The 26,231-nt window shown below is 46.0% G+C and overlaps 1 protein-coding gene across 4 annotated transcripts; it reads right to left on the bottom strand.

Moving 5' to 3' along the window:
* Positions 1–2,119: 2,119 nt before the first annotated feature.
* On the bottom strand, positions 2,120–25,089 carry TMEM86B (transmembrane protein 86B). Of its 4 annotated transcripts, XM_053258927.1 has the most exons (4): positions 24,842–25,089; positions 19,237–19,409; positions 6,321–6,573; positions 2,120–3,143 (listed from the first exon to the last, which is right to left on the bottom strand). In XM_053258927.1, exons 2-4 carry the CDS (start codon positions 19,255–19,257, stop codon positions 2,746–2,748), a joined length of 672 nt encoding a protein of 223 aa, XP_053114902.1. In that variant the 5' UTR covers positions 19,258–19,409; positions 24,842–25,089; the 3' UTR covers positions 2,120–2,745. The 4 variants fall into 4 exon arrangements, with proteins under 4 accessions (XP_053114902.1, XP_053114898.1, XP_053114901.1 ...); XM_053258923.1 differs by lacking the exon at positions 24,842–25,089 and having other exon boundaries at positions 19,237–19,630; XM_053258926.1 differs by lacking the exons at positions 19,237–19,409; positions 24,842–25,089 and adding an exon at positions 11,624–11,776.
* Between the last annotated feature and the right edge of the window lie 1,142 nt (positions 25,090–26,231).

The following is a 26,231-nucleotide window of genomic DNA, read 5'->3' as shown; positions in this document are numbered from 1 at the left end:
GTAAGAAAAGGGCGAGATTATCATGTGTTTGCAAATGTCCTATAGGGAACTAACCCCCACAAGCACAGAACACTTTCAGTTACTTCAGAAACTTCACATGGCAGTTTGTGGTGTGTCCAGGAGCATGTTTAATTCAAGGGATGCCTGTCAACACAACATAAATAGCTTTGCCCATTCGCCCTTGCTGGCCCAATGCAAGGAATTGCCTCCCTGATCATGGAGTGTAGTGTCACCTCAAAACCCACCTTACATAGGAATATAGGAAGCTGCCTTATACTGAGTCAGACCATTGGTCCATCTAGCTCAGTGTTGTCTGCACTGACTGACAGCAGCTCTCCAAGGTTTCAGCGCTCCCAGCCCTTCCTGGAGATGCCAGGGAGTGAATCCGGGACCTTCTGCACACAAGCAGATGCTCTACCAATGAGCTATGGCCCCATCTCCTAAGGGGAATATCTCACAATAAACAGTAATCAAATGTAGTCACCCATCCAAATGCAAACCAACGTGAATCCTGTGTAGCAAATGGGACAAGTCATGCTCACTACCACAAGACCAGCTCTTTCCCCCATTTTATGCCTGGTCCTTGACTTACCTTCTTAATCCTCATTCTCAATGGTAACCGTGGTTTAAATCTGTGTAGCAGCATTCACCCACATTTCCCCACCCCTGTCCTTATCCCTCTGTGCCCTCCTTCTGCTGCTTTCACCACTGCTTGTTTTAGATATAAGGAAACAGCAGTTTATCCAAGAACAGAGCTTCAATCTAGAGTGGAGGTCAAGCTTTATACAGAGACACTGGTGCAAAGCGACAACAGCCTCTGTGGCATTTAAAAAATCCACTTACCAACAGCCAGGTCACCCTGATTCCTCCTTGGTGTAGGGCATTAGATGCCATTAGCCAGCAGACCCCAGAGTTTTAAAAGTCCCCAGCTACTTACAAAGGAATTACATCATTACACTGGGCACCTTCCAGTTTGCGCTTCTTCTGATCTCTCTTTCCAGCCGTGGTGCCCAGCTGCTCCCTTTGGTTAGGGCGACTGCTCTGCCCCCTCCCTCTCCCACACCCAAGGAGGAAGTGGATTGCCCAGTCAAACCACCAGGCTGGGCAAACAGCTACTCGTTCTTTTGGCCACACGCTGGGCCAGCTTTGATATGCTGTACGAAGGGCTTTCCAGCAAGGGAACAGGGGAGGTAAAAATGATAGGGAGAGAGCTAGGGCACTTGGATATTTTCTATGGGAAACAAATGGGATCCAATAAGCTATAGACACCAAAGAGGCAGAAAAGGTGTGTATTTCTAGAAACATAGCTGTGTTGTCTGTTGCAGCAAAAATAATAAAAAGTCTTGTGGCAAAGTCTACCGACTTTAAATGGTTTTAAGGTTTTCATTTTAAATTTGTTTTATGTGGTAAACAGACCAGAGATAGAAGTTTGGGGCAGTCAACAAATTTGAGAAATAAATAAAAATAAACTTTATTGTGGCGTAAGCTTTCACACACAAGAGCCTACTTCAGCAGATGCTCTCATCCAAAAGTAAATCTTGTGCCACACTAAATCTACAGTATTTAAGGTAGCACAATAATCTTGACTGGAAAACGTGTGCGTTCTTAAGCAGCTTTTTTCCTGGCAGAATTGCATTCAAAGGATGCTTCCAGATGGAGAAATACTCGGTTTTAAAATTGAAGTTCTTACTGATTTTCTGCTTGGCCTTCAGAAGACACCCTTGGTCATCATGCAGTTTCACAGCACCATCTGCTGGCCATGTGCTACCAATCCATGACAAGAAGCAATAGACTACTTCTAAGGCAGACTTCAAAACCTCAGTTCTCAACATGAATTAGCAGCAAATGGCCAGCAGATGGTACTACAAAAATCATGCAGTGGCCAAGACCATAATCTGGAACAGTGTTTCTCAATGTTTTTGGAATCATGGACCGGTACATTCTTTGTATGCAGTTTCCTGGACCAGCAGTTAGTAAAGGGGTCGCCCACCTCCCCCCCTCAGGCACCCCCCCCCCAATAATTTCAAGCTGGGCAGCGGGGCACTGCTGCTGCGAGCTCTCCGGAGCTCATTTCTAGGCAGGCAGCCCTTGCTGCTGGGATAACACTCATTTAGCTTCTTTGAAATGAACGCTATCCCAGCAGTGAGGGCTGCCTGCCTAGAAATGAGCTCCAGAGAGTTCCCAGAAATGGAGGCCCCCATCAGCTCGAAATTGTTTCGTGGCGGGATTAATTCCAGCACGGACCAGCACTCAACTGCTCATGGACCAGCACCGGTCCACGGACTGGTGGTTGAGAAACACTGATCTGGAGAACAAGTAGAATAGTTAAAGTTTGCAGTACACAAATAAAGTATGCAGAAAGAAGCCCTCAAAAAATCAAATCAAAATCAGAGCTAGAAAGGTGGGAATCCATCACTCTCACACAACATGGCAATCATTTTGAGCTCTCATTGGACAATGGCAATGATGTCATTTTAAAGTTTCCTTTAAAGCATAAATGCTGCATTATCTTGAGATGTTTGTTGCTTCCAAGAAGAAAAATCACGAAAGGGAAAAAGACGAAAGGAAGCAATAGAGGTCATAGAGGTTCTGATGCCCAGCATATGGAGTGTCTGTTGGAACAATCCAGAAGAAGAAGAAGTAGAAGTAGGGGCAGTGGCTTCTTTGGGAAGCGGAGGAAGAGAGAGGCAGGGTTCCTGGAGTCCACGACCCGTAACGTTAATGTGAAGAGCCCAACTCCAGTTCTTAGCTCTCCTTCCAGGAGGTTTTCTGGGACGCCACAGAAAGTGCAATTAAACCCTGAGCAAGGTAGTAGGTGATCATGATAAAGAAGCGGGCGTTAGGCAGTGAGGAGCAGAACTTATCGAGGGCGACGAACAAGTCGGACACCACGAAGAGCAGGCTGCCAATGGAAGCGCTAAGCTGGAAGCTTGGCTGGGACCACGCACGCCAGGCCATGACACCAAGGAGGCCCACGTAGGCTGCCACAGCCCACGTGTAGATGCCCTTCAGGCAGGGCAGGAGGAGGAAGATGTAGGCCGCAGCCTCCGCCCCTATGATGAGGAGGAAGGTGAGGGGCCGGAGGGGGTGCAGACCAAAGGCTGAGATGTAGGAGATGTGGCAGGCAGCAAAGGCAACCATTCCTGCAAGGGAAAGAGCAGCAAACAACAGCAACTCCATTAATTATTATTATTTATTTACTACTACTATAGGATCTACTACTACTACTACTACTGATTTACTACTACTATAGGATCTGATCAGACAGAGGAGATTCCGCCTTGTGGCGTTACATGGGACACCTTTGAGCTGGTCGAGAATATGGACACGATTCTCTCGGGTATGGGTGCGGCAACATGTTGCTTGGACCCTTGTCCCTCCTGGCTGGTTAGAACAGCCAGTGGGAATGTTAATTCTTAGTTAAGGGAGTTGGTTAACTCTTCGCTGTGTGAGGATTTCGTGCCAGCAGCCCTTAAAGAGGCGATAGTTCGCCCTCACTTGAAGAAACCCTCCCTGGACCCTGAGGTCCTTGACAAATATAGACCGATCTCCAACCACCCTTTTTTAGCGAAGGTGTTAGAGAGGGTTGTATGTACCCAGCTTGAGAGGGTCTTGTTATCTTAATTCTTATCAGTCGGGTTTCAGGTCTCAGCATAGCACAGAGACAGCACTGGTCGCTCTGGTAGATGACCTTCTTTGGGACCTTGATGAGGGTAGTGTCCGTCTCTTGTTCCTTTTAGATCTCTCAGCAGCTTTTGACACTATCGATCATGCTATCCTTCTTGACTGCCTGTGTGGGTTGGGTACCGGGGGCACTGTCTTAAAGTGGTTCCATTCTTACCTTAGCGGGCGTGTCCAGTCGGTATGCATTGAGGACAGATGCTCTGACCCATGGTCACTCCTTTATGGAGTTCCCCAGGGTTCAGCTCTTGCCCCTGTCCTCCTTAACATCTATATGGAGCCGCTGGGTCAGGTCATTTCCCAGTTTAGGGTGAGATTTCATCAATACGCTGATGATACTCAGCTGTATATTGCCATCCCAGACCATTCTGGAGATGCTGTTTCTGTGCTTACTCGATGCCTGGAAGCTGTTACGGTCTGGATGAATCAAAATAAGCTCAGACTGAATCCCACTAAGACTGAACTACTTTACTCAGCCCTCATACCAGCCAACAGCGGGATGTGAACCTTGTTCTAGATGGAGTGGCGCTGCCTCCAAAGGAGTTTGTTCGTGATTTGGGGGTCCTTTTGGACTCGCGCCTCCTGCTTGAACAGCAGGTGGAGCCTGCGGCCAGAAGTGCTTTTGCCCAGCTTCATCTGATGCACCAATTACGCCCTTACCTTGATCGGCAGGCATTAATGACAGTGACCCATGCCCTTGTTATCTCCCGTTTAGATTATTGTAATGCTCTCTATCTAGGGCTACCTTTGAGGATGATCGGAAAGCTACAATGGGTCCAGAATGCAGCGGCTAGCACACTCATGGGTGCCAGAAAACATGACAGGGTAACACCTCTCCTGCAGTCATAGCACTGGTTGCCTATTCACTTCCGAGTTCAATTTAAGGTCCTGGTTTTGACCTTCAAAGCCTTGCGGGGTTTGGCACCTGTCTACCTACACACCCGCCTCTCCCATCCAGTTACATCCTGTCCAGTCAGATTTTCTCAGATGGCCCTTCTGTCGGTCCCTGATTTCCGAGAGGTTCGGGGCGCTAGGACCCATGAAAGGGCCTTTTTGGTTGCTGCCCCACTTCTCTGGAACTGCCTTCCCCTTCAGATTCGTTTAGCTCCTTCCTTATTGATTTTTAAATCTCTATTGAAGACTTTTTTTCCCCGCCAGGCTTTTGCCTTGTAGTATACCTATTTGGTTTTTTCATTTTTGTTAATTACTTTAGTTTTTAATTTAGAATGTAATTTTAATGCTGTCTTGGTTTGCATGTTTTTGTACACCGCCCAGAGTCTTTGGAGCGGGCGGTATATTAAATGTTTTATATATATATATATATATATATATATATATATATATATATATATATATATACACACACACACACACACACACACACACACACACACACACATACACACTTATTTATTTATTTATATATTTACCCAACTAGAAGACAACTCTGAATCTAAGATGGCCCCCTTAAAAATGCAGGTTAGATACAGATTATACCTATATTTGCCTGAAAGGAAAAGAACTCTGAATTTAAGATGATCCCCCAATTCCTCACATCAAAGAACTTGGAAAAACCATAGTCTTGGATTTCAGTAAAGATGGTATTTTTATGTATTTATACACTGCCTCAACTCGCATCTCTAGGAAGTGTAAATCCTAAATCAGCATAAAATGTTAAAACCAAATCAAAGAATTTTAAAACAACAAACTATCTAAAAACATTTCAATTAAAAACCATTTATAAGTTTATAGTCTAATTAAAAGCTTAGTTGAACAGCTGTGTTTTTAAGGTCTTTTTTTTTGTCAGAGCTAGCTGAACTCTTTTTTCAACAGGGAGCACATTTCAAAGTATCAGGGTGGCCATGGAGAAGGGCGGTCTCAGACTCTGAGTCTAGGAATGCATACAGGGCGGGGTAAGGAACATCTTCTACCCCTCTCCTCCAGCTTTGGAATGACTTGTTTAAATTTGTTTACATGTATATCCTGCTCTTTTCCCAAGGAGCCCAGAGCTCCACCAGCGGCAGTGGGTGAGCGTGGGTGCAGCCTGTCATAATATCTGAACATGGGCCATCGCCAACACTCCTACCTACCCCGTCGATCAGTACAGAGAAGCAGAGGCAACTCCTCTCTGAGGCAAACAGAAGCAAGCACCCCAGGGCTTTTTTCACACAGCATTGTTTACTCTGAGGCTTTACTGTGAGATCCAAGTTGCCACCAAAAAAAAAAAAAAAACACCACCACAAGAAGAGCATTTTTTTTAACCCCAGATATAAATCACGCTGTGCTCTAATGTGCAATGAAAAACCCGAATTGTGTGTGAAGTATTCCCGGATAGCAAACAGGGACTTGGGGGTAAATAAAATAAATAAAATAATAAATAAATAAATCTGGCCTATACGTGAACGCACCCGCTCCATTCCGGAAGAGATGCGAGCTAAAGGCCCTGTGTGAAAAATGCCCAGGTGGTGCCTTTGAGGGCCCTTTTCGGGTGGCCAAATGCACCTTTGCTGCCCCCCACCCCCACCCCCACGGCATGCCTTGACTCTCTGTTGCTGACCTTGCCCCCCAGGCATGAGCCAGTGGAAAGTTACCGTCCTGGGCGCCTCTCCAGCTCTGTCAGAGTCCCTCAAACCCCGTACCTGGAAGGAAGAGCTTTGGCCACACCAAACAGACGTCGCCCACTGCCGAGAACAGCAGGCCTCGAAATATCCGCCGGGCATATGGAGTCCAGATGCCCACACTGTAGGACTGGGCCACCACGAAGAAGGTCAAGGCCAGGGTGGGGGAGCCCTTGACCACGGCGCTCAGCACACTGGGCTCTGGCAGCCAGAGGGCAAAGTAGAGAGTGGTGGAGACCAAGAAAGGCAGCAGCTTAAGCAGCAGGCTTCTTGTCTAGGAATGCAACAGAAAAAGAAGAAGGGGTGAGCGGGAGAGGTTCAGCAAAGGCATACTGCTACCATCTCCGATCTTCTCATGGTTTTAGAAAAAGGGAGGGGTTAAAACCAGCTTCCCCCTAATTTACCATCAGTGCTGGCACCACCATGCAGGAACCCCTGGCAGCGGCTGGGCCACTGCTGATGCCGGAGAAGGGAGGGCTGGACCTGTAGTTTGGGACTCGGTGGTCATCTTTTTTTAAAAAACAACAACTCATAAGCGCCCCCCAGTATCTCGTGACTGGGGGCTTTGTAGAGCAGAGGCATTGTGGGTAAAACAAAGTGGCTGCCAGTGTGGCCCCTGAGAAAAGCTCTGCAGCTGGTGCCACCCCATTGCAAGAGTAACCCACCCACCCCGCAAAAAAAAAATCTGGGGAAGGGGGCACCCATATGGAAGGGGCCGACTGGAGAACACTTTGGTGAGGCCAAGCCCTCACACACTTTTGCAGTTCTCCTCCCCCACCCCTCCTGTAAGTTCAGCCAGTTCCTTTCAGTTCTCCCTTTATTCCTTTCAACACCAGCCAAACAAAAATATTTCTGTTTGCCAGAGAATTGTCGATCAAGTGGCTTTTTATAGCCAGGGTGTTTTGTGTTTTGTTTTAATTGTTTCTCTCTCTTGTTTCTTCTCTGAAATGCTTTTATGGGCTTTCAGGTTGCATTTTATTGCATGCCACTCTGAGAACTTTGGCTGAAATATAGCCAATGCAGAGTACAGGCAAATATATGAAATTGTAGCTAGGGGAGAGGAGGCCTGTGTTCACCCTTCTCCCCGGCGTCCCCTCGGAGTGAGGGAGATAATGAATGAAACAGGGAGGGGTGGAGCTGGGGGGCCCTCAGAAACTGGGGGCCCAGGTTCTTTGAACCTGTCAACTCAATTATAGCACCACCCCTGGTGGTCTTATCCTGGCTGGAATTCTGTCTGGACTGGCAGCTGTAGACCTCTGTGTGCCTGAGCGGGGGCACCAGATGCTGCCCCCCCCTTTGTGTGCAACCTCCCTCCTTCCCTTTAAAAGCAGGGGCAGGAGGCATCACTGCCGTTCCAATCATCTGTTTCCTGAGGTGACCACCTCACCTCACCTTTTCTCTTGGAAGGGCCGCCCCGTCCCCAGGCAAATATGCTTGGCATCATCATTGCCATCTTTTAGACCAGGAATTCTTATTCTTTTTGCTCCGGTGGATCCCTCAGACCTTCAGGTATTACCAAGGGCGGTTCCAGAGGAGGGGAGCAAGTGTGGGCAAGCGTTCCTTCAGACAAGTAGCTTGATGCCCTCCTATTCCTGCTTCAGAAATCTCAACATGTGGGACACAGTTCGCCCAGCTGGAAATGCACCCTTCTGTGCCCCCCTCATTTTTTTTTCTAATGCTGCCACTGAGTATTACCTATGGACGCCCACCCTATGTATATAATATATTTTCATAATATTGAAGAAGCTGCAGCAGAAGGCTTGTGAGACTTCAGTGGGATCCCAGAAGGCCTGGAGTAGGAGAGAACTGACAACAGGGCAACAGATTACTGAGAGATGGCTCTGGGCCCTTTTCATATGCATGGCTGGGTATGGCTGCAAACAGTATAGCCTGTTGCACTCTGGTGTCTTTTTGTTAACACTGAAAGTATAATTAAAATTCAAGACAAATAAAGGATGCACCATATTTGATTATAAACTATTCTTCAAGGGATCTACCTTTAATTATAAATTTAAATCCCCATAGACCTCCTAGAGACCTACCCCATGGACCCCAGGTTAAATAATCTAGTTTTAGTTACCAAGCAAAGTCTGTCCAATTTGTAACAACAATTGCTGACAGACTTATTTTAATAGCACTCTATCTCATGGCTGTTTACTGTGCGGTTTGATGTAAGTGTCCTTTGACTAATTTGTGGAAAGACAAGTTTTTTTTTGCCTCTTTAAAAACAACAACAACCACCTTTTAAATAATTAGGCCAGTACAGTACATATAAACAAGTCCTAGCCAGCACAAATTGGCCAGGTGACAATATTATTTTAACATGGGGGCAGCTAGTAAGAAAAATTCATTTCTAAAGCTTTTTTTTTTTTTGAAATGTTGCATCCTTTCAGAATTTGACCTAATCTAATCTTCAGTTTCCTCCTTTTCTGACAGTCAACATGCCCTTCAGAGTGGACTTGGCACACGTATGCTCTTCCAGGGCATGAGGTATATCTCCTATTTAGCCCCAGTGGGCACAGCCGATTCGAGGGGTTGGGCACCCTAGGGGGAGAGTGCCTCCCTCTGCCCCAAGGCCTCCTCTTTGAGTTCCACACCATCATCCCTTTACCTTCTAGGCAGATCGCTGGTTGGAGCTTTGCATACCCTACAACAGGGGTTCTCAACCTGTGGTCTTCCAGATGTTGCTCAACCCCCACTCCCACCACCCCCAGCCACAATAAATTGTAGCTGGGGTTGATGGGAGTTGTAGTTTTTGGCGACAGGGAGCCGTTTCATTTATTTATGTAAACCGCTTGGGGAACCTTTGTTGAAAAGCAGTATATAAATACTGTATTATTTTTAATTAATTATATTATTTCTTGTTTACACAGTCAGACAGGTGTTATTGACTGGTTTGTTTTATCCAGACATCGAGTCCTTCCCAAGGACCTGGGATGCCAGAATTTTATTGTCAATTGTTATAGATATCGTCGCAGAATATAGGCTGTTCCCAGTAAAGCTGCTTTTTGTAATTGGCTGTTCCCAGTAGTTTTTTGTAGTTGGCTGATGGTGATTTCTGTGGCCCCTATGGTGTTGAGGTGCTCTTCAAGATGTTTTTGACTTGCACCTCGGGTGCCAATTACCACTAGGCTTATTTTGGTCTTCTTCTGCCACAGCCTTTCAATTTTGATTTGTAGCTCTTTGCATTTTGTTTTTGTTTTTTTTTCTGTTTCTTTTTCTTCTATTCTGCTGTCACCTGGTAATGCTATATTGATTATTTTGATTTGTTTTTCTTTCTTCTCGACTACAGTTATATCTGGTGTATTGTGTGGCAGATGTTTGTCTGTTTGTAGTCGGAAGTCCCATAATATTTTTGCATCTTCATTTTCTACAACTTTTTCAATTTTGTGGTCCCACCAATTTTTGCCTGCAGGTAGCTTGTATTTTTTGCAGATGTTCCAGTGTATCATTGCTTCTACCTTGTCATGCCTTTGTATTATTAATTATTTTTATTAGTTTAGCAACATCTTGGGGACCACAGGTTGGGAATACTTGCCCCATGAAATGGCACTGCATGGGGCACTGTCTGCAGTGCAGGGAGTTGTAGCATCTGCACCCACCCAAAACTGATTAATTTACACAGGCAGATGGGCGGCATTGAAGCCCCCCAAGAATTGGTGCCCTAGTTGACTGCCTAGGTCCACCTAGTGTACAGGCTGTCCCTGCCAATGGGACTCAAGAATTTTCTTGGTCTGCGTAGCACAGCAAAAATTGCTATTAAAAGTTTGGACAAATTGTAGCAACGTTTAGATTGCAAGCTACTCAGGACAGGGACATGCCCGCTTGTACTTTGGAAATCGACACACACACACTGGTGGCATGATAAATCAGGATGGTTTGCATGGAGGGATTATCCTACAGGTTCAGACTGAGATGACAATAATTATTACTTCTACTAAATTTCCATCCTGTTCTTTTTCCAAAGGAAGAATGCCCCCCCCCCCATTTTATTTTCACAACATCCTTGTGAAGTAGGTTATCCTGAGAGATCATGGCTGGCTCAAGTGTCACCAAGGAGCTTTATGACAACATCAGGATTTGAACCTGCATCTTTCCTTCTCTTAGTCCAGCACTTTAACCCCTGCACCACACTGACTCTCAGATGAATGGGATACTTGAGCTAAACAAAAAAACTCTTTTCATTAACAAAACCCTATTAAAGCTGCCCAGAATCCCCTTGTATGGATTATGAGTCTGAAATAAATTCCTAGTCACTTATTTGTAAGTGTCGTTTCTAGTTCCCTATCTGGTTCAAACCAGCTTTCAGTATCATGCATGGATGGAACTAACAAGCAGATGGCCACAAGTTCTTTCAATACTGAGTGTTACAACATGTAAACAAAGAATTTGCACACGTCAAGGTCAAAGCTCCCCAGAGAATGCAAATTCCTCCAACTCCAGTGTATTGATTAACTAGAGTGGCAGGTTATTTTGCTGGTTGGCTGTATCTAAAAAAACATTAACTTCATTTGAAAATGACCAACTCCCAGATGCAGTCTCCAGAGTGTGATTTCATTGGAAGGTTAATTTCAGGTCACTGTTAACATCTAACATTTCTCTGGTATAAAAAATAAACCTAGAAACTTATTTCTGGAGACAAAATTCAAAATGGAATACACTCATTTCTGCCCCCCACACAATTTTTTTTTAATGGAGTGTTCCAGTTGTGCCTTGTTAGTAGAAATACATAATCTCTGAATGCCCATTTAGCCAAAAGGTACCAAATGTCATCTTTGACATAGCAGAGGGGTCACCAACATAGTACCTTGCACTGATTCCCAGCTTCCACTGATTTCCCAGCTCTAACCCCCCTCCTCCTCCTCCACCACACCATGATTAAAGTGACAAAAAAATTCCTTTCCAAAGAGAAATGGGAGGTGGATGGCCAAACTCCTAAGTTCTTTGGAAAGGATGGAACTGGTGCATGGGGTACACCTGGTTATTTGGATCCCTCAATTTCATAAAGATGAGGAATGTTTCTAGTATCTTCTAGGGAATCTGGGTTCTCTGGACCTGAAGCAGGGGTGCGGAGAAAAGTACTGGAAGGTTTCTGCAGATTGCTCCTGTTAAATGAACTCCGGGTTCTTTATGAAAGAAAGCAAAAATCTCTGGCATCTAACTCAAAGAGCAGAAAGGGCTCAACAGACGGGTGGGGAGACTGATAGAGAAGAGGGTGGCTAGCAAGTCTGCAGAACTCTGAATGAGTCCTCTCCTACCCCCCTTCACTTCAGTTCCCTCCCCACACCTGTCCTATAGCGTTAGACACACAAATAAACTCTTACATTGGCTGCAGCCTTTCTCCTGTAGTGGGCATCTACCTCCAGGATATCCATGGCCCCCTGGTGTGTTGCAGAGTCTAAAACAGGTCACACCTCGTAGGAACATGGACTTTTATCTTTCCCCAGGGTACAAGGGGCTAGCTGATAAGAGGGAAAACAATACCCGTCACCTGTCCCTGCGTGGTACCAGCCTGCCAAGATGTCCCTGTCTCCACCTGGGGAAGGAGATGAAGTCTTCAGGTACAGCCCATTGCCCAAAGGCAATGACATCCATCTTACACATGTGTCACTAGCAGAGATCAGACACAGTGCTCGGAAGGACTGCCCACACAAGAGTTCCAGGTGACTCATTAGAGTGGGTATATATAGCGTGTACCAGCCAAATCTGCTGTTACAGGCAGTTCAGCGTGTTCTTCCAGCATGGCATAGTGGTTAGCGTGTTGCTCCAGAACTAGGGAGACCTGAGTTCAAATCCTGACTCAGTCAAGAAGCTCACCGGATGGCCCTAAAGCATTTCTCAGCTGAGTGTTTTGTTGAAATTTCACATATTTTATTTGTCAATGCTGTTCAAAACATTGTTCCAACCAAGGGTCTAAAACTAATGCATTTAGTTCCTGTTTCCATAACCAACCTTACAGGGTTGCTGTGAAATCTATTTACTCCCTTTCGTTATATTTTTATACTACCCACTCAAAATATCTCTAAGTGCTTTACAAAAAAATGGGGGGGAGAATCACATGTGCTGGCCAGAGGTCCTTGGGATAAACGGTGGAATAAAAATGTTTCAGTAAATAAGGCAGACTTTTCAATTGATGCTGGGTCACAATGAAGACGTGCACACAAAAGACTTCAGTTAACATTATTTTAATGTTCATGTATTGAAAATTAATAAATACAATTATTTGATTTAATGTATTTAAAATTAGCATTATATCGAAGCTGTTTTTCTGTTAACAAGATCTAGCCATGAACTATACACTCAGCTCTGGAAAATGTGTCTCTTGACTGGGGGTTTCCCCATAACATAGCAGTCTTCCTGGATCCATCTTTGATCCCAGTCTACAACATGGAACACACCCAGTGTTGTAACAAGCTCTGAAGGGGCTTGTGTGCAAGAACTGAATTGGACTGGATAATTGGTGCAGTTGGATAATTTGGATAATTTCCTCATAGGGATCAATCGGAAACTCAAAAGGATCAGTAACTCCCAAATGGTTGGACAGAGAGCTCTGAAACAGTTTTAGAACCTTAAAAAAAAATTCCAGAATTTTTTGTAACTAGGTGACGTGAAACAAAGCAGTGATGACACTTTAGCATTAAATGTGTGGACGTTCAAGGAGATCGGTCTGCCTGCTGGTTTTAAATGATTTTTTAAAAAGGTTTTGAGTCACAATTACCTCTCTTGCGCACAAGAGGAAGAGGCGGAGGGGACAGTTTTTACTCTGAGTTTGAAGTGCACCACAGTTTTGTGTTAGGTAAGAACTCAGCTGTTGCTGGTGTCTACCTTTTGTTTGCTTTTGGATGGTGACAGGGAACCATCTTATTTATTATTTATTTTCCACACATATTCATTCATTCATTCATTCATTCAAGCAACATATTTTATACTGCCCAAAACTTACATCTCTGGGCGGTTTACAACAAAATAACAACAGAAAAAGTAAAACGTTAGTTAAAACAAGAACAAAATGTTTTGCACAACAGGGGTCATGCCTGGCAGGGTGCGGGCCGGGGAAGAGTTGAAGAACTGAACTGGCATTTTCCTTTGTTGGGTTGGGCTTCCTGCACCTTCTGCTTCCCATTTTCTCATGGCGGGGCTTAGGTTAGAAAATGTTCTGGGGTCACATCCCGAAGTAAAGAAAGCGCTGTTAGCCTTTCAAAAGAATTCCTTGCTTCTGGGTCTTATTCAGTCACTCTGTTGCAGCGTTAATGTTAAGGTGACTGGAGAAGTTGGTTCCTGAACTTGGACTGTTGTTTGGCTGGCGGATGGGCGGGGGTGGCAGAAAGGGGAGTCAGTGAGGAACAGAAATGGTTACTATTAATGTTTTAGTCAATAAGTGATCCATGGAGCTCTGGGACTCCTGTCCTGTTTCATAAATGATCTAGAAGTTGGGGTAACTGTGGATACAGCAGCTGCTCTGTGACCTCACAACATCCCCTAAACTGCTCCCCACCCCCTTTCACCTTTTGGGAAGTTATTACCATGCATCCCATCCCTTTTACATTTCTGGATCAAATGTGGGAGAAAGTGTCTCTTCCACTCACCCCCTTTAAACAGAACTCTAGCTCCACTTTTGGAAGAGTGAGAAATAGGAGGTGATTCATGCCATTGAAATAGGTTGGCTGATAACGTATTAACATATAGTTAATACAACTATAATGATATAGTTATAAATTCAACTATATACATATTCACCATATTAATAATGGGGATGTGGGTGGGAGTGCACTATATATTGTGAAGTGTTTGTATGTGTGTATCAGTTAGGGGCCCATTTTAAAATTTTGTCTCTGGGCCCACTCCCACCTTGCTACGCCCCTGGACAACAGGGAGAGGCTTCACCCCTAGACTGGGGAAATGTGACCCCATCCAGAACAGGCAGATCAAAATTGTCTCTTGAGTTTCGACCCCGCACAATGAGTACCTCTGTCTTATCTGGATTCAGTCTCAGTTTGTTATCCCTCATCCAGCCCGACTCCAGGCAGGCATTTAGTACTCTTCCAAGAAGCCCAGAGCAGTGTGCATGGTTAGGTTTATCCTCACAACAACCCTGTGGTCAGGTGAGGAGAGCTGGTCTTGTGGTAGCAAGCATGACTTGTCCCCATAGCTAAGCAAGGTCTGCCCTGGTTGCATATGAATGGGAGACTTGATGTGTGAGCACTGCAAGATATTCCCCTCAGGGGATGCAGCTGCTCTGGGAAGAGCAGAAGGTTCCAAGTTCCCTCCCTGGCTTCTCCAAGATAGGGCTGAGAGAGATTCCTGCCTGCAACCTTGAAGAAGCCGACGCCAGTCTGTGAAGACAATACTGAGCTAGATAGACCAATGGTCTGACTCAGTATATGGCAGCTTCCTATGTTCCTATGTTTTTCCTATGTTTTCTGGTGGGCCACTGTGCGAAACAGGATGCTGGACTAGATGGGCCTTGGGCCTGATCCAGCAGGGCTGTTCTTACATTCTTAGGTTAGGCTGAGAGAGAAGTGACTGGCCCAGAGTCACTCAGCTAGTCTCATGGCTGAATGGGGATTTGAACTCGGGTCTCCCCGGTCCTAGTCCAGCACTATGCCCTCTCCTGATAATGCTGACATGGAGAAATAGATTTGGGTGTCATCAACATACTGATAGCACCCTGCACCAAATCTCCTGATGATCTCTCCCAGAGGTTTCACGTAGATGTTAAACAACATCGGAGACAATATGGAGCCCTGATGACACCATACAAAAGTTCAGATTTTGAAGAAGAGCAGTTTCCAAGGGACACCATCTGGAACCTGCCTGACAGGTAGGACCGGAACCACTGCAAAGCAGTGCCTCCCACTCCCAACCCTCACAGATGCTCCAGAAGGATAGTATGGTTGATAGTATCAAAAGCCATTGAGAGGTCCAAAAGGACCAACAGAGTCACACTTCCTCCGTCAATTCCCAGTTGGAGATCATCCATCAGGTCGACCAAGGAAGTCTCCACCCCATAGCCAGCCCGAAAGCCAGTTTGAAATGGGTCGAGATAATCAGTTTCCTCCAAGACCGCCTGGAGCTGAGAGGCCACCACCCTCTCAATTACCTTGCCCAGCCACGGAAGGTTGGAGACAGGCTTGTAGTTGCTCAACTCTGAGGGATCCAAGGTAGGCTAATAATTGGCTCCTTAAGACAAGGAGGCATCCTGCCTTCCCTCAGAGACGCATTTATAATCTCTACCAGGCCTTCCACAACAACCCCCCTGCTAGATAGTATAAGCCATGTCGGGCAAGGGTGAAGAGAACAGGTGGTAGGCCTTACTGTTCCAATCAGCTTGTCCACATCCTCAGGAGTCACAAACTGGAACTGATCCAACCTAATCACATAAGAGGAGTTGCTGGACACCTCCACATCAGACACTGAAGTAATTGTGGAGATGGAGTCTAAGTCGGCCCGAATACAAGAGATTTCCCCCCACAAAGAATTTGCTAAACACATCACAGCGGGTAATCGATGGTTCCAGATTCTGATTCAAGGGAGGAGGGGCACATACAGGTGAAACTCGGAAAATTAGAATATCGTGCAAAAGTCCATTAATTTCAGTAATGCAAATTAAAAGGTGAAACTGATATATGAGACAGATGCATTACATGCAAAGCGAGATAAGTCAAGCCTTAATTTGTTATAATTGTGATGATCATGGCATACAGCTCATGAAAACCCCAAATCTACAATCTCAGAAAATTAGAATATTACATGGAACCAAGAAAACAAGGATTGAAGAATAGAACAATATCGGACCTCTGAAAAGTATACAGTGTATTGTGCTTGATTGGCCAGCAAACTCGCCTGACCTGACCCCATAGAGAATCTATGGGGCATTGCCAAGAGAAGGATGAGAGACATGAGACCAAACAATGCAGAATTGCTGAAGGCCGCTAATGAAGCATCCTGGTCTTCCATAATACCTCATCAGTGCCACAGGCTGATAGCATCCATGCCACGCCGCATTGAGGCAGTAATTGCTGCAAAAGGGGCCCAAACCAAGTACTGAATACATATGCATGCTTATACTTTTCAGAGGTCCGATATTATTCTATTCTTCAATCCTTGTCTTCTTGGTTCCATGTAATATTCTAATTTTCTGAGATTGTGGATTTGGGGTTTTCATGAGCTGTACGCCATGATAATCACAATTATAACAAATTAAGGCTTGACTTATCTCACTTTGCATGTAATGTGTCTGTCTCATATATCAGTTTCACCTTTTAATTTGCATTACTGAAATTAATGGACTTTTGCACGATATTCTAATTTTCCGAGTTTTACCTGTACTAGCCCTCTCACAACCCTGAAACAACTTTGCCGGACGTGAACTTGAGGATGCAATACGGGTAGAAACTAATCACTTCTTTGCCACACGTATTGCCTGAGCATAGGTCTTCAAATGAGCTCTATGTTGCAATCTGTCGGACTCAAGCTGAATCTTTCTCCACTTGCACTCCAGTCATCTGCCTCACTGCTTCAGCCCCTGTAGTTCTTCCATATACCAAGGGGCCAGTTTCAAAGTGTGTCAGAGAGGATACTTATGAGCAATCATGTCTACTGCCCTGGTGAGTTTGCTGTTCCAATTCTCCACCAGGGCATCAACAGGATCACTGGCAGAGCCAACACTAAATCCCTCCAAGGCTTCTTGAAATCCTATTGGATCCAATAACCTTCTCGGGCACAGCGTCCTAATAGGTCCTTCGCCCCTGCGGAGGTGGGAAGTGATTGTGAGTCCAACCTTAACCAGATGGTGGTCCGTCCATGACAATGGGGAAATCACAGGATTCCCCACCCACGGAACACCACCCTGATCACAGTGAAAGACCAAATCAAGCATGTGACCAGCAATGTGCGTCGGTCCCGAGACCACTTGAGATAGGCCCATAGTTGTCATGGCCACTATGAACTCCTGGCTTTGGAAAAGTTTGTTGAAATAAATATAAACACTTTATAAATATTAGTAAGTACTAATAGAAGCAGAAGTGTGTGGGGGCTAGGAAGTGGTGATCTAAAGCATCCTGCACTATTTTAAAAGCCAGGGCACCATTTGCTATTTTGACTAAAAGATAAAGTTAGAAAAACACAAGTGAACATAACATAAGAACATAAGAAGAGCCCTGCTGGATCAGGCCCAAGGCCCATCTAGTCCAGCATCCTGTTTCGCACAGTGGCCCACCAGATGAAGCTGGAAGCCACAGGCAGGAGTTGAAGGCATGCCCTCTCTCCTGCTGTTAATCTCCTGCAACTGGTACTCAGAGGCATCCAGTGGTTTTCTTAGTTCTTTGGAATTAAATTAGGTGGTTTCCTGTGCTGGAATTATATTATTATTATTATTTTTAATGATTTTCTCTTGTTTGTTTTATTGATTTTTGTCGTGAGTTGCCTTTTGCAGGGTTGCTGGGATATAAACAGTTTAAAATAAAATAGAAATAATTGGACTACAGGATGTCCTCAACATCACTGATCACAAAAAATGCCGCTGCAGCTGCCCCATGTGAAGTAGCCGGGGTGCTTGAGAGTGAATATTTCATTTATTTAACACGTTTATAGACTGTCCCAAACTCACGGCTCTGGGTGGTTTACAACAAAACAGCTCAGATTAAAGCACCCAAACATTAAAACAGTGTGAGGTTTTAAACACAATGAGGCCTTCTGTCTTACGCAGGATACCTCCAACCCTGGGTCCCCAGATGTTGATGGAGTGCAAATCCCATCATGCCCAGCCACAATGGCCTTCAGCCTAGGAACCCCTAAGCCAAAACAGCAGCATCCATTCACACACACACACACACACACACACCCGCCTCTCCCCCACACACTCAGAGGTTTAACCTCTAGGGACCCCAGAGAGAGGGCGGAACTCTGAAGCATGACAACTTGAGCAACTCATGCTGACAACATTTTCACAAGACATCCCACAAAAGGCCACGCTAGGGACTGTGTTTTATGAGGATAAAAGAACAGAGTATAAGAGTTGCTCCTAGTTAAGAAGGACAAATAAACCTGGGACGTTCTGCATGCTAAACAGGTGCTCTACCACTGAGCTATGGCCCCATGGCCAAAGGTATGTAGGAAGCTGCCTTCTACCGAGTCAGACCACTGGTCCATCTAGCTCGCTATTTATTTACTACATTTATATCCCGCTCTTCCTCCGAGGCGCTCAGAGCGGCGCACATGCTTATTTTTATGCTCACAACAATCCTATGAGGTAGGTTAGGCTGAGAGAGACATGACTGGCCCAGAGTCACCCAGTCCAGGCTGTCCTTAGGGCATGCCCTGGGCCCCACCCCTTTAACCCCCCACTAGAATTAACTGGAAGGGGCCCCCACACTGGCTGATTTGCCCTGGGCCCCACACCCCACCAGGGCTCTCTAAGGACAGCCCAACACCCAGTGAGTTTCATGGTTGAGTGGGGATTCGAACTCGGGTCTCCCAGGTCCTAGTCCAACACTCTAACCACTACGCTGTGCTGGCTCAGTCTTGTCTACACTGACTGGCAGCAGGCTTGCAGGCAGGAGCCACTCTCTCAGCCTCCCTGGGGATGCCGCCAAGGGCTGGAGCTGGGAGCTGACATGCCAAGCTGTGCCCCGCCCCGCCCGCCCCCAACAGAGCTACGTCCCCTCAGAATCCAGGAGCAGGGTGCAAATGTTATTTGGGGGGGGGGGGTGACATTGTGCCTGTGCCGTTTCTTCACGGAACCGACACTTTCTGCCCTGCGTGTGGCTGTATTCGGCTGCCTCCCTGGAAAGTCAGCTTGTCTGCCTCGGCTTCTCGGGGAAGCCATGACAGGACAAGCCACGTTGCAGGGGAAGGTTGATGAAGCAGGGAGGAAGGAGGTCACAGGCAGAGCCGCACCCCGCGGGGTCAGCAAAGGTAAAAGGCACTTCGGACTCACCACCAGCAGCGGGATCCTCATTCTTCCGTCTCTTGGGAGTCCGGAGAGAGCCTGGCTCCTCCCCCGCTCAGAGCCTGGAGGTAGCAGGATCTTTCTGTTGATCCGTTTCTCTGCCGGTCTGAAGCAGGCTGCGGCTGGAAGCCTTTTTCTGCAGAGATGCCGCCTGTAGCCAGCTATATTAGCCAGAGGAGGAAACAATGACATTCACTTTGTGGCCAGTCACAGAAAAGGAGCTAGCCAGTGGGGCTAGGGCCACATTGCAGGGGGCGCCTAGAGCCAGTTCCCTGCAACAGGGATTCCCAGATGGTTCTTGACTACAATTCCCATCATCCCCAGGCAAAGGCCAATGCAGCTGGGGAGGATGGGAGTGGGAGTCAATGACAGCTGGGAACCCCTGTGACGGGGATTCCCACTGGCCCAGGGACAGAGTCCTGCACTGGGCCCCCTGATGGTCTGCTGCTGCCCTCCCTTGGGGGCTGGGCAACAGGGCTCCAGTCAGAGCACGTTCATAGCAACCGGGGTGGCTGCTGTGATAGCCACCCAGATTCTCGGCTGAGTTGGGCACTGGGCAGGAGGTCCCCATCTCTGGCAATTTTAAAGAAACTTCTGAAAACACACATCTCTTCAACCAAGCTTTCTCAGCTTTTTAAAACTTGTTTTTAAATTGTTTTGGCTATTGGTGTTTTATAATGTTTTAATTGTTAATTATTATTTTATGTAGTTTTATAATTTCTGTTTTAATTGCTAATTATTATGTTTGTTTTAATTATTAATTGATTTTAATGGTGTTTTAATGTAAACCGCCCTGAGCCTTTTGGAAGGGCGGTATAAAAGTTTTAATAATAAATAATAAATAAATAATAAATAATAATTGATTTTAATGATGTTTTAATGTAAACCGCCCTGAGCCTTTTGGAAGGGTGGTATAAATTTTTTAATAATAAATAAATAAATAATAAATAAGGTTGCCAACATTCTGTTGCCCGGACAAGGGACACCTTTCGGAAGGGGGGGCTGAAGGGGTGTCTCGGGACAGGGCCACCTCAGGGGCGAGGCCATCCATTCAGACCTCCCACTGCACTCGAACTTCCACCTTCCTTTAAAATAAATAAATGATAGTCCCCTCCCACTCATTTTACTTTAACCAATGACATTCCTCTCCGCCAACCCCAGCCCAGATTGTACCTTAATTTTTCTCAAAGATTAGTTAGTGCTGCTGTGTGTGCACACAACTGAAAAGCTACTGGCTGGCGCTGGCCGCAGTGGGATTCCTGGCAAAGCATGGGGCAAGCAGTAAGGGGGGGCTTGGAACAGAAGTGCTCTTAGCCTTGGAGGTGAAGTCCAGCCCCCCCCCCCAATCATCTGTAGTCTGTCCTGGGTGGTGGTGTTTGGGCCCTCAAGAACCTACATGATAAAAATGATGCAGCGGTGGGGGTGGGGGCTCCAAAGGTCTTTAGGTCCAGGCTCCAAAATTACCTAGGTGCACCTCTGGCTTGGAATAGGATTGGGGGGTGGGAGTGGAGGAAGTTGAAACGCATGTTATGGGAGAACTAAGGGTGTATGTGCATTTGTAGGGTATTTGTAGAGAGCTGTTGTGGGGCTAGACAGGAATTCAGGGTTCCATGCAGGCTAGTATAGAGAAGCCTGCAACTTGAGACTTCAGAGGGGTGGTAGGATAAATAAGGGGGAGAAATTGGAGGTGAGGTCTATGGGTTAAGTTATGGGGCAAAGCAGCATGTTGTGGTGGGGGGCTGTGTGTGTGCTTTAGGGGGCACCAGAAGCCAAAAAGTTGAAAGGTGGGGCAGTGGGGTTGGAGGAAGGGCTATGGGGCGGCGATAAATTTTGGGAAGAAGAGCAGGCCTGTGGGGTGGAGGTTTGATGCTAAGGGGTGCAAATGTTTAGGGAGCATGGAGCATGGCTTGTGGAGTGGACCTCAAGGCTTGGTTACTGCAACACCTTATATGTAGGGGCTGCCTTTGAAGATTGCCCGGAAACTTCAGTTATTGTAGAATGTAGCTGCGAGGCTGCTAACTGTGACAGGCTTTAAATAACATATTATATGCCAGGCTTCAAAGAGCTTCACTGCCTGCTGGACTATTTCTGAAACAACTCAAAATGCTGGTGTACTTGAAGCCGTGATGGCCCAAGACCACCAGCACCCGAGGCATGGTGTTAAATGCTCCCACTTTTCACTGATATGAGTGAGCACCCTCTTCCTTATCGATGGCAAGAGCTGCCAACCCTGGACTCAGCACACACAAGCACACCCACACCCACTTCCTCTTTTCTTCCCTTGTAGTGGCAATAGTTACCCCACTTGACCCAGTCAGCAAATCCTCCTCCTCCTCTATGCCCTGGGCTGGTTATAGAACATCTCCTTAGAGTTCCCATAGAACTCTACTCCCTTCTCTACATTTCCTCTTCTGCTTCCTCCCCCTTTTCTTAACCAGCCCGGCATGAAGGAGGTGGAAGTGGAGGGGATGGAGGAGAGTTTGTGCTGAGTCAGGCAGTGGGTGATGCCACTGGAAAAAAGATAAGTGGAGGCAAAGCCCACAACTGTCTTGGCATGGCTCATGGTTGCTGGGCAGTGGCTGTGCTCAGTGAAGAGCTGTTCCAATCATGGCAGGCAGCTAAAGGAGGCAGGTGAAGTGGTGTTGCAGGGGGGTGGGGTTTCCTGCCAGCCTGCCAGGGCCTGATAATCTGCCACCCGAGATGACTGCCTCATGGTGCCTCACTGAAGGGCCGCTCCTGACCTGAAGGACCAGAGTGTCAGAGATAACTTAAGAACAGGGTGAGGTACTCCTGAAGTTCTGTTCTTGAGGATGTAAACTCTTAAAAATACTACGGATACTATTTATACAGCACATTTCAAACAAAAACGCTTGCAAAGTGGTTTACATAGAAAAAGGATAAGATGAAGTTAGCTCCCTGTCCCCAAAGGGCTAGCAGTCTGAAAAGAAATACAAGCCAGCACCAGCAACAGTCACTGGAAAGTTGCAGTGCTGGAACTGAATTTAATTAATTAATTTGGTTTGTGTACTGTTTCACCCAGATGGCTCTAGGCAGTTGCTAGAATAGGGGACAGTTGCTCTTCTCCGCCTCTTAAAAAAAAGAGAGAGAGTTAACTTATTTTGCACCTACAACCCCATCCCCGGATCCTCAAGTATTATCCATCGGCCCCCACCCTATGTATATATTTTTTGTAAGGCTCCAGTCAAATGTTAGAGAAAAAGAAGAATAGCTATTTCCAAGCACTTCATTCTGGCTTGCTGGGAGGCTTTACACACAAGGCTTTTACTTTGGATCTCCTCCGGAATGGAGTGGGCCAGTCCACAAATTAGCTGCATTTACCCCAAAGTCCCTGTGGGCTATCAGGGACCAGTACAGACAGGACACTGTTTCCCTCGGAATCAATGCTGCACATTCTGGCTTAGCCTGAAGTATGTTCGGCTTTTAAAAAATCCTCTATTTTCAGTGGCCTTAAAAAAAAAAAAAAAAGCCCAAGGCTTCTGTTATGCCCCGCAGTTTCTCTGTGATGTGTGGAGTGGCCATTGGCAGTAATTCGGCATTTTTCAAAACTCAATGAAGGCGAGTTTGTCAGCAGTGTTGGGTATGGTCTCCTCTGAGTGATTTGCAATTGCAAGCACTGGGGGAGGGGTTGTAGCAGATTGGTGGAATTCTGTGGAGGGAGAGGGAGAAATTCCTGAGTTAAACACTTATAGCTTTACATATGGATTTCTACTTTACACTTCCCCGCCTCTTAAATGGTCTGGAGTGCGGTGGGTGGGGAAATATGAGGTGGTGAAGGCAGTCACTCACAAAGGCAATGTTAGGGTTTGGGTTAAGTGTCCTGTTGTTGGCAACTTGTCATGCTGGTCTTCCCAGTCTTCCGTAAACAGCTGTCAAATTAACAAAAACAAAAATGCTCTCTCGCCTCCTCCTGGGATGTGATTAGTTGGATAAAAAACCCAGAGCAAGCAGCGGGAACACGCACATGAAACAGATCTGCAGGGATTGCAGAGAGGAGCCCACCCTCTATTTAATCCTCTGAATTAAACATCTGTGAACCTGCTGCGAAGCAGATTTGCTCTTCGGATATTCAGTGTGAATAACTCCTTGGAAGCAAATTAAATTGAGGGAAGAGAAGATTTACCACAGACCACCAGAACCTACCCCATAGACTCCCAGGCAGTCCATGCACCCCAGGTTAGGAACCCCTCGCTCATGTAGATTATTTTGCGTGTGTGTGAAGTACCGTCACTACCATGGGGACCACATGGTATCATGGTATTGCTCTACCTGGCTCAGCCCCTTTGGAAGTGGAGATGGCTGGAGTGGCAATGCCCCAGTGGTAAGCTAGGCAGCAACCCAGACCAAAGAGGCACAGAAGCCTCTAACTGGGCAAAGCAGCAATTTTTTTATATTTAGCAAGGGCAGAGCAACCGGCCCTATTCAGCCCCAGCACAGCATCCAGTGGTTGTTGCTGGTGTCTAGTGGACATAGGAAGCTGCCATATACAGAGCTGGACTATAGGTCCATCTAGCTCAGTATTGTCTACATAGATTGGCAGTGGCTTCTCCAAAGTTGCAGGCAGGAATCTCTCTCAGCCCTATCCTGGAGATGCTACCAGGGAGGGGACTTGGAACCTTTTGCTCTTCCAAGAGCGGCTCCATCCCCTAAGGGGAATATCTTACAGTGCTCACACATCAAGTCTCCCATTCACATGCAAACAGGACAGACCCTGCTTAGCTAAGGGGACAAGTCATGCTTGCTACCACAAGATCAGCTGTGTGTGTGTGTGTGTGTGTGTGTGTGTAGATGGTGAGCTCTTTTGAGACAGGGAACCATCTCCTTATTCTTTTCTATGTACATAGAAACCTAGGTAACCAGACCATTGGTTCATCTAGCTCATTACACTGACTCCAGTGCAGTGGTAGAATATCTGCCTGCTTGTGTGCAGAAGGTCCCAGGTTCACTCCCTGGCAGCATCTCCAGGTAGGAGGGCTGGGAGAGGCTTCTGCTTGAAACACTGGAGTCAGTGTACTGAGCTAGATGAACCAACGGTTCAAAAGAGCTCACCATCTTAAAAACAAACAAACAAACAAACAAACAAACAAACACCACACCACACCACACCACACCACACACACACAATTGTGGGCAATTCATATTCACTATCACAGGACCAGATCTCCTCTCCTGCTTTGATAACTTTTGTACAGAAAGCCAGCCCTTGCTTTTCGAGACTAACTCACCACTTTTCAATACTATTTTCCTGACAATTGTGGGGAAAGGGTGGGGTTTTTTTCTCAGAAAGCAGGAACTGGCTGGCAAGTGGTGCTGAGGAAATCACGTGAGCTCCCTGCTGGTCTGAGTTGTGAGTACATACATAAACCAACCAACCAAGGCAGACCCGGCTTAGCAAAGGATACAATTCATGTTGGCTACCACAAGCCCAGCTCTTCTCAGTTCATCTCACACACAGTTCCATTTCCTATTACAGTTTCTATTTCCCTTGCCAAGTATGCACACATTTACATCCTAGATACTGCCTAGTTTGACCACCAAGCTTATCAAATCAACTTGATTGCTAGATTAATCTTACCCACAGTGCTTCGGTCGTCAACTGCAGTGTTCAACAGACTCTGGGTGAAAATCAGGGTCCGTTCTTGTCAGGGAGCTGAATGTTGTTCTTCACACATGCAGCACATGCTTGTCGCAAGTAGGGTGGTTCTCCTAACATGGGCATCCTTCAGTCTCTGTTTTATAGCTTAGACTGACCAGATGACCGATGGGTGATAATGGAGCTTATCTTCCTAATGGGGACAAAATTACATCACCTCTCCACTTCTTCCCGGCTCCCAAACAGAGTGCCCAGGATACCACTTATCATCCACCTTCTTCATAGCTGTTGCACGTTCTCCTGATATCTGGCCCACTCAGCTCTGTCTGCTTTCTTATCTCTCCCTAACATATATGGCAGCTTTTTGATAAAAACAACTTATGTAATTTAAGTTCCTGATGTGCCACAAGCTTCCCTCAAGCACAACAAACGCTATAATGTATTTCAAAGCAAAACACATATATTTCAAGGTAGCATTATGCCAGTGTACATCAATACTGTTGTGGCCTATTCCCTCAATTTGGTATTTGTAAATGCTTTTTCTATGGGCTCTTTAGGTCTTGTTGAACTACAACTCCCATAATCCCCAGTCAATATTGTGATTATAGCACCGAGGGTGAGCATCCTTATCATTGTTAGGGGTTTCTGCCTTTGCTCAAAATATTCCATCTCCTTGGATTTTCAGGAATGGCTTTGAGTTACTCTGTTCCAACATGAAGCTATTAAGTTGACATGAATACTCAACACTGTTAGATTTAGGCTGAATCTCTAATAGGGTTGCCACATGTCCAAGATTGGTGTGTGTCAGGGATGTAGGAAAAGTGTCATTCTGGACACAAAATGTCCAGGGATTTGAGAGGGAAGATTGATATAATTAATTTTACCCATTTTTCTGGTGCTTCTCTCCAGGCATTATAAGTGTCAGTGTTTAAAAGCCCCATATTCTTACCCTTTCTCTGGCACTCTTTCCAAATCTGGTTTTAAAAAGAGGAGTTTTTAAAAGTGCCGCCCCTCGATGGTTGCAACCAGGAATGCTCTCCAAGCACTGTGGCAACCTCTCTAGATTGGCAGTGGCTAGCTTATCACAGAAAATAATTGTCCTCCTCTAGACATTAATACCAACTTGCACCAACTTGCAATCTCCAACTTGCTTCACCTATTCATTACCGGCTGGAAGCTTTCACATCTACTTTGATTGAACCTCTTCCCATTTCATCGTATCTTGTTGACTCTTGGCATGCTAGGCCGTTATGGGACACACACTTAACTCTTGCACTGTCAGACCTTCTGGCTGTACTTTGTAGTAATTTTCCCCCACCTCCCTCTTCTTCTCTTTGTACCTGTCTGTAAGACTTGGTATGTTGGACAAAGT

The sequence above is a fragment of the Hemicordylus capensis genome, chromosome 6 (assembly GCF_027244095.1).
Source record: "Hemicordylus capensis ecotype Gifberg chromosome 6, rHemCap1.1.pri, whole genome shotgun sequence".
Lineage (NCBI taxonomy): Eukaryota > Metazoa > Chordata > Lepidosauria > Squamata > Cordylidae > Hemicordylus > Hemicordylus capensis.
This window is presented reverse-complemented; position numbering and strand designations above follow the sequence as displayed.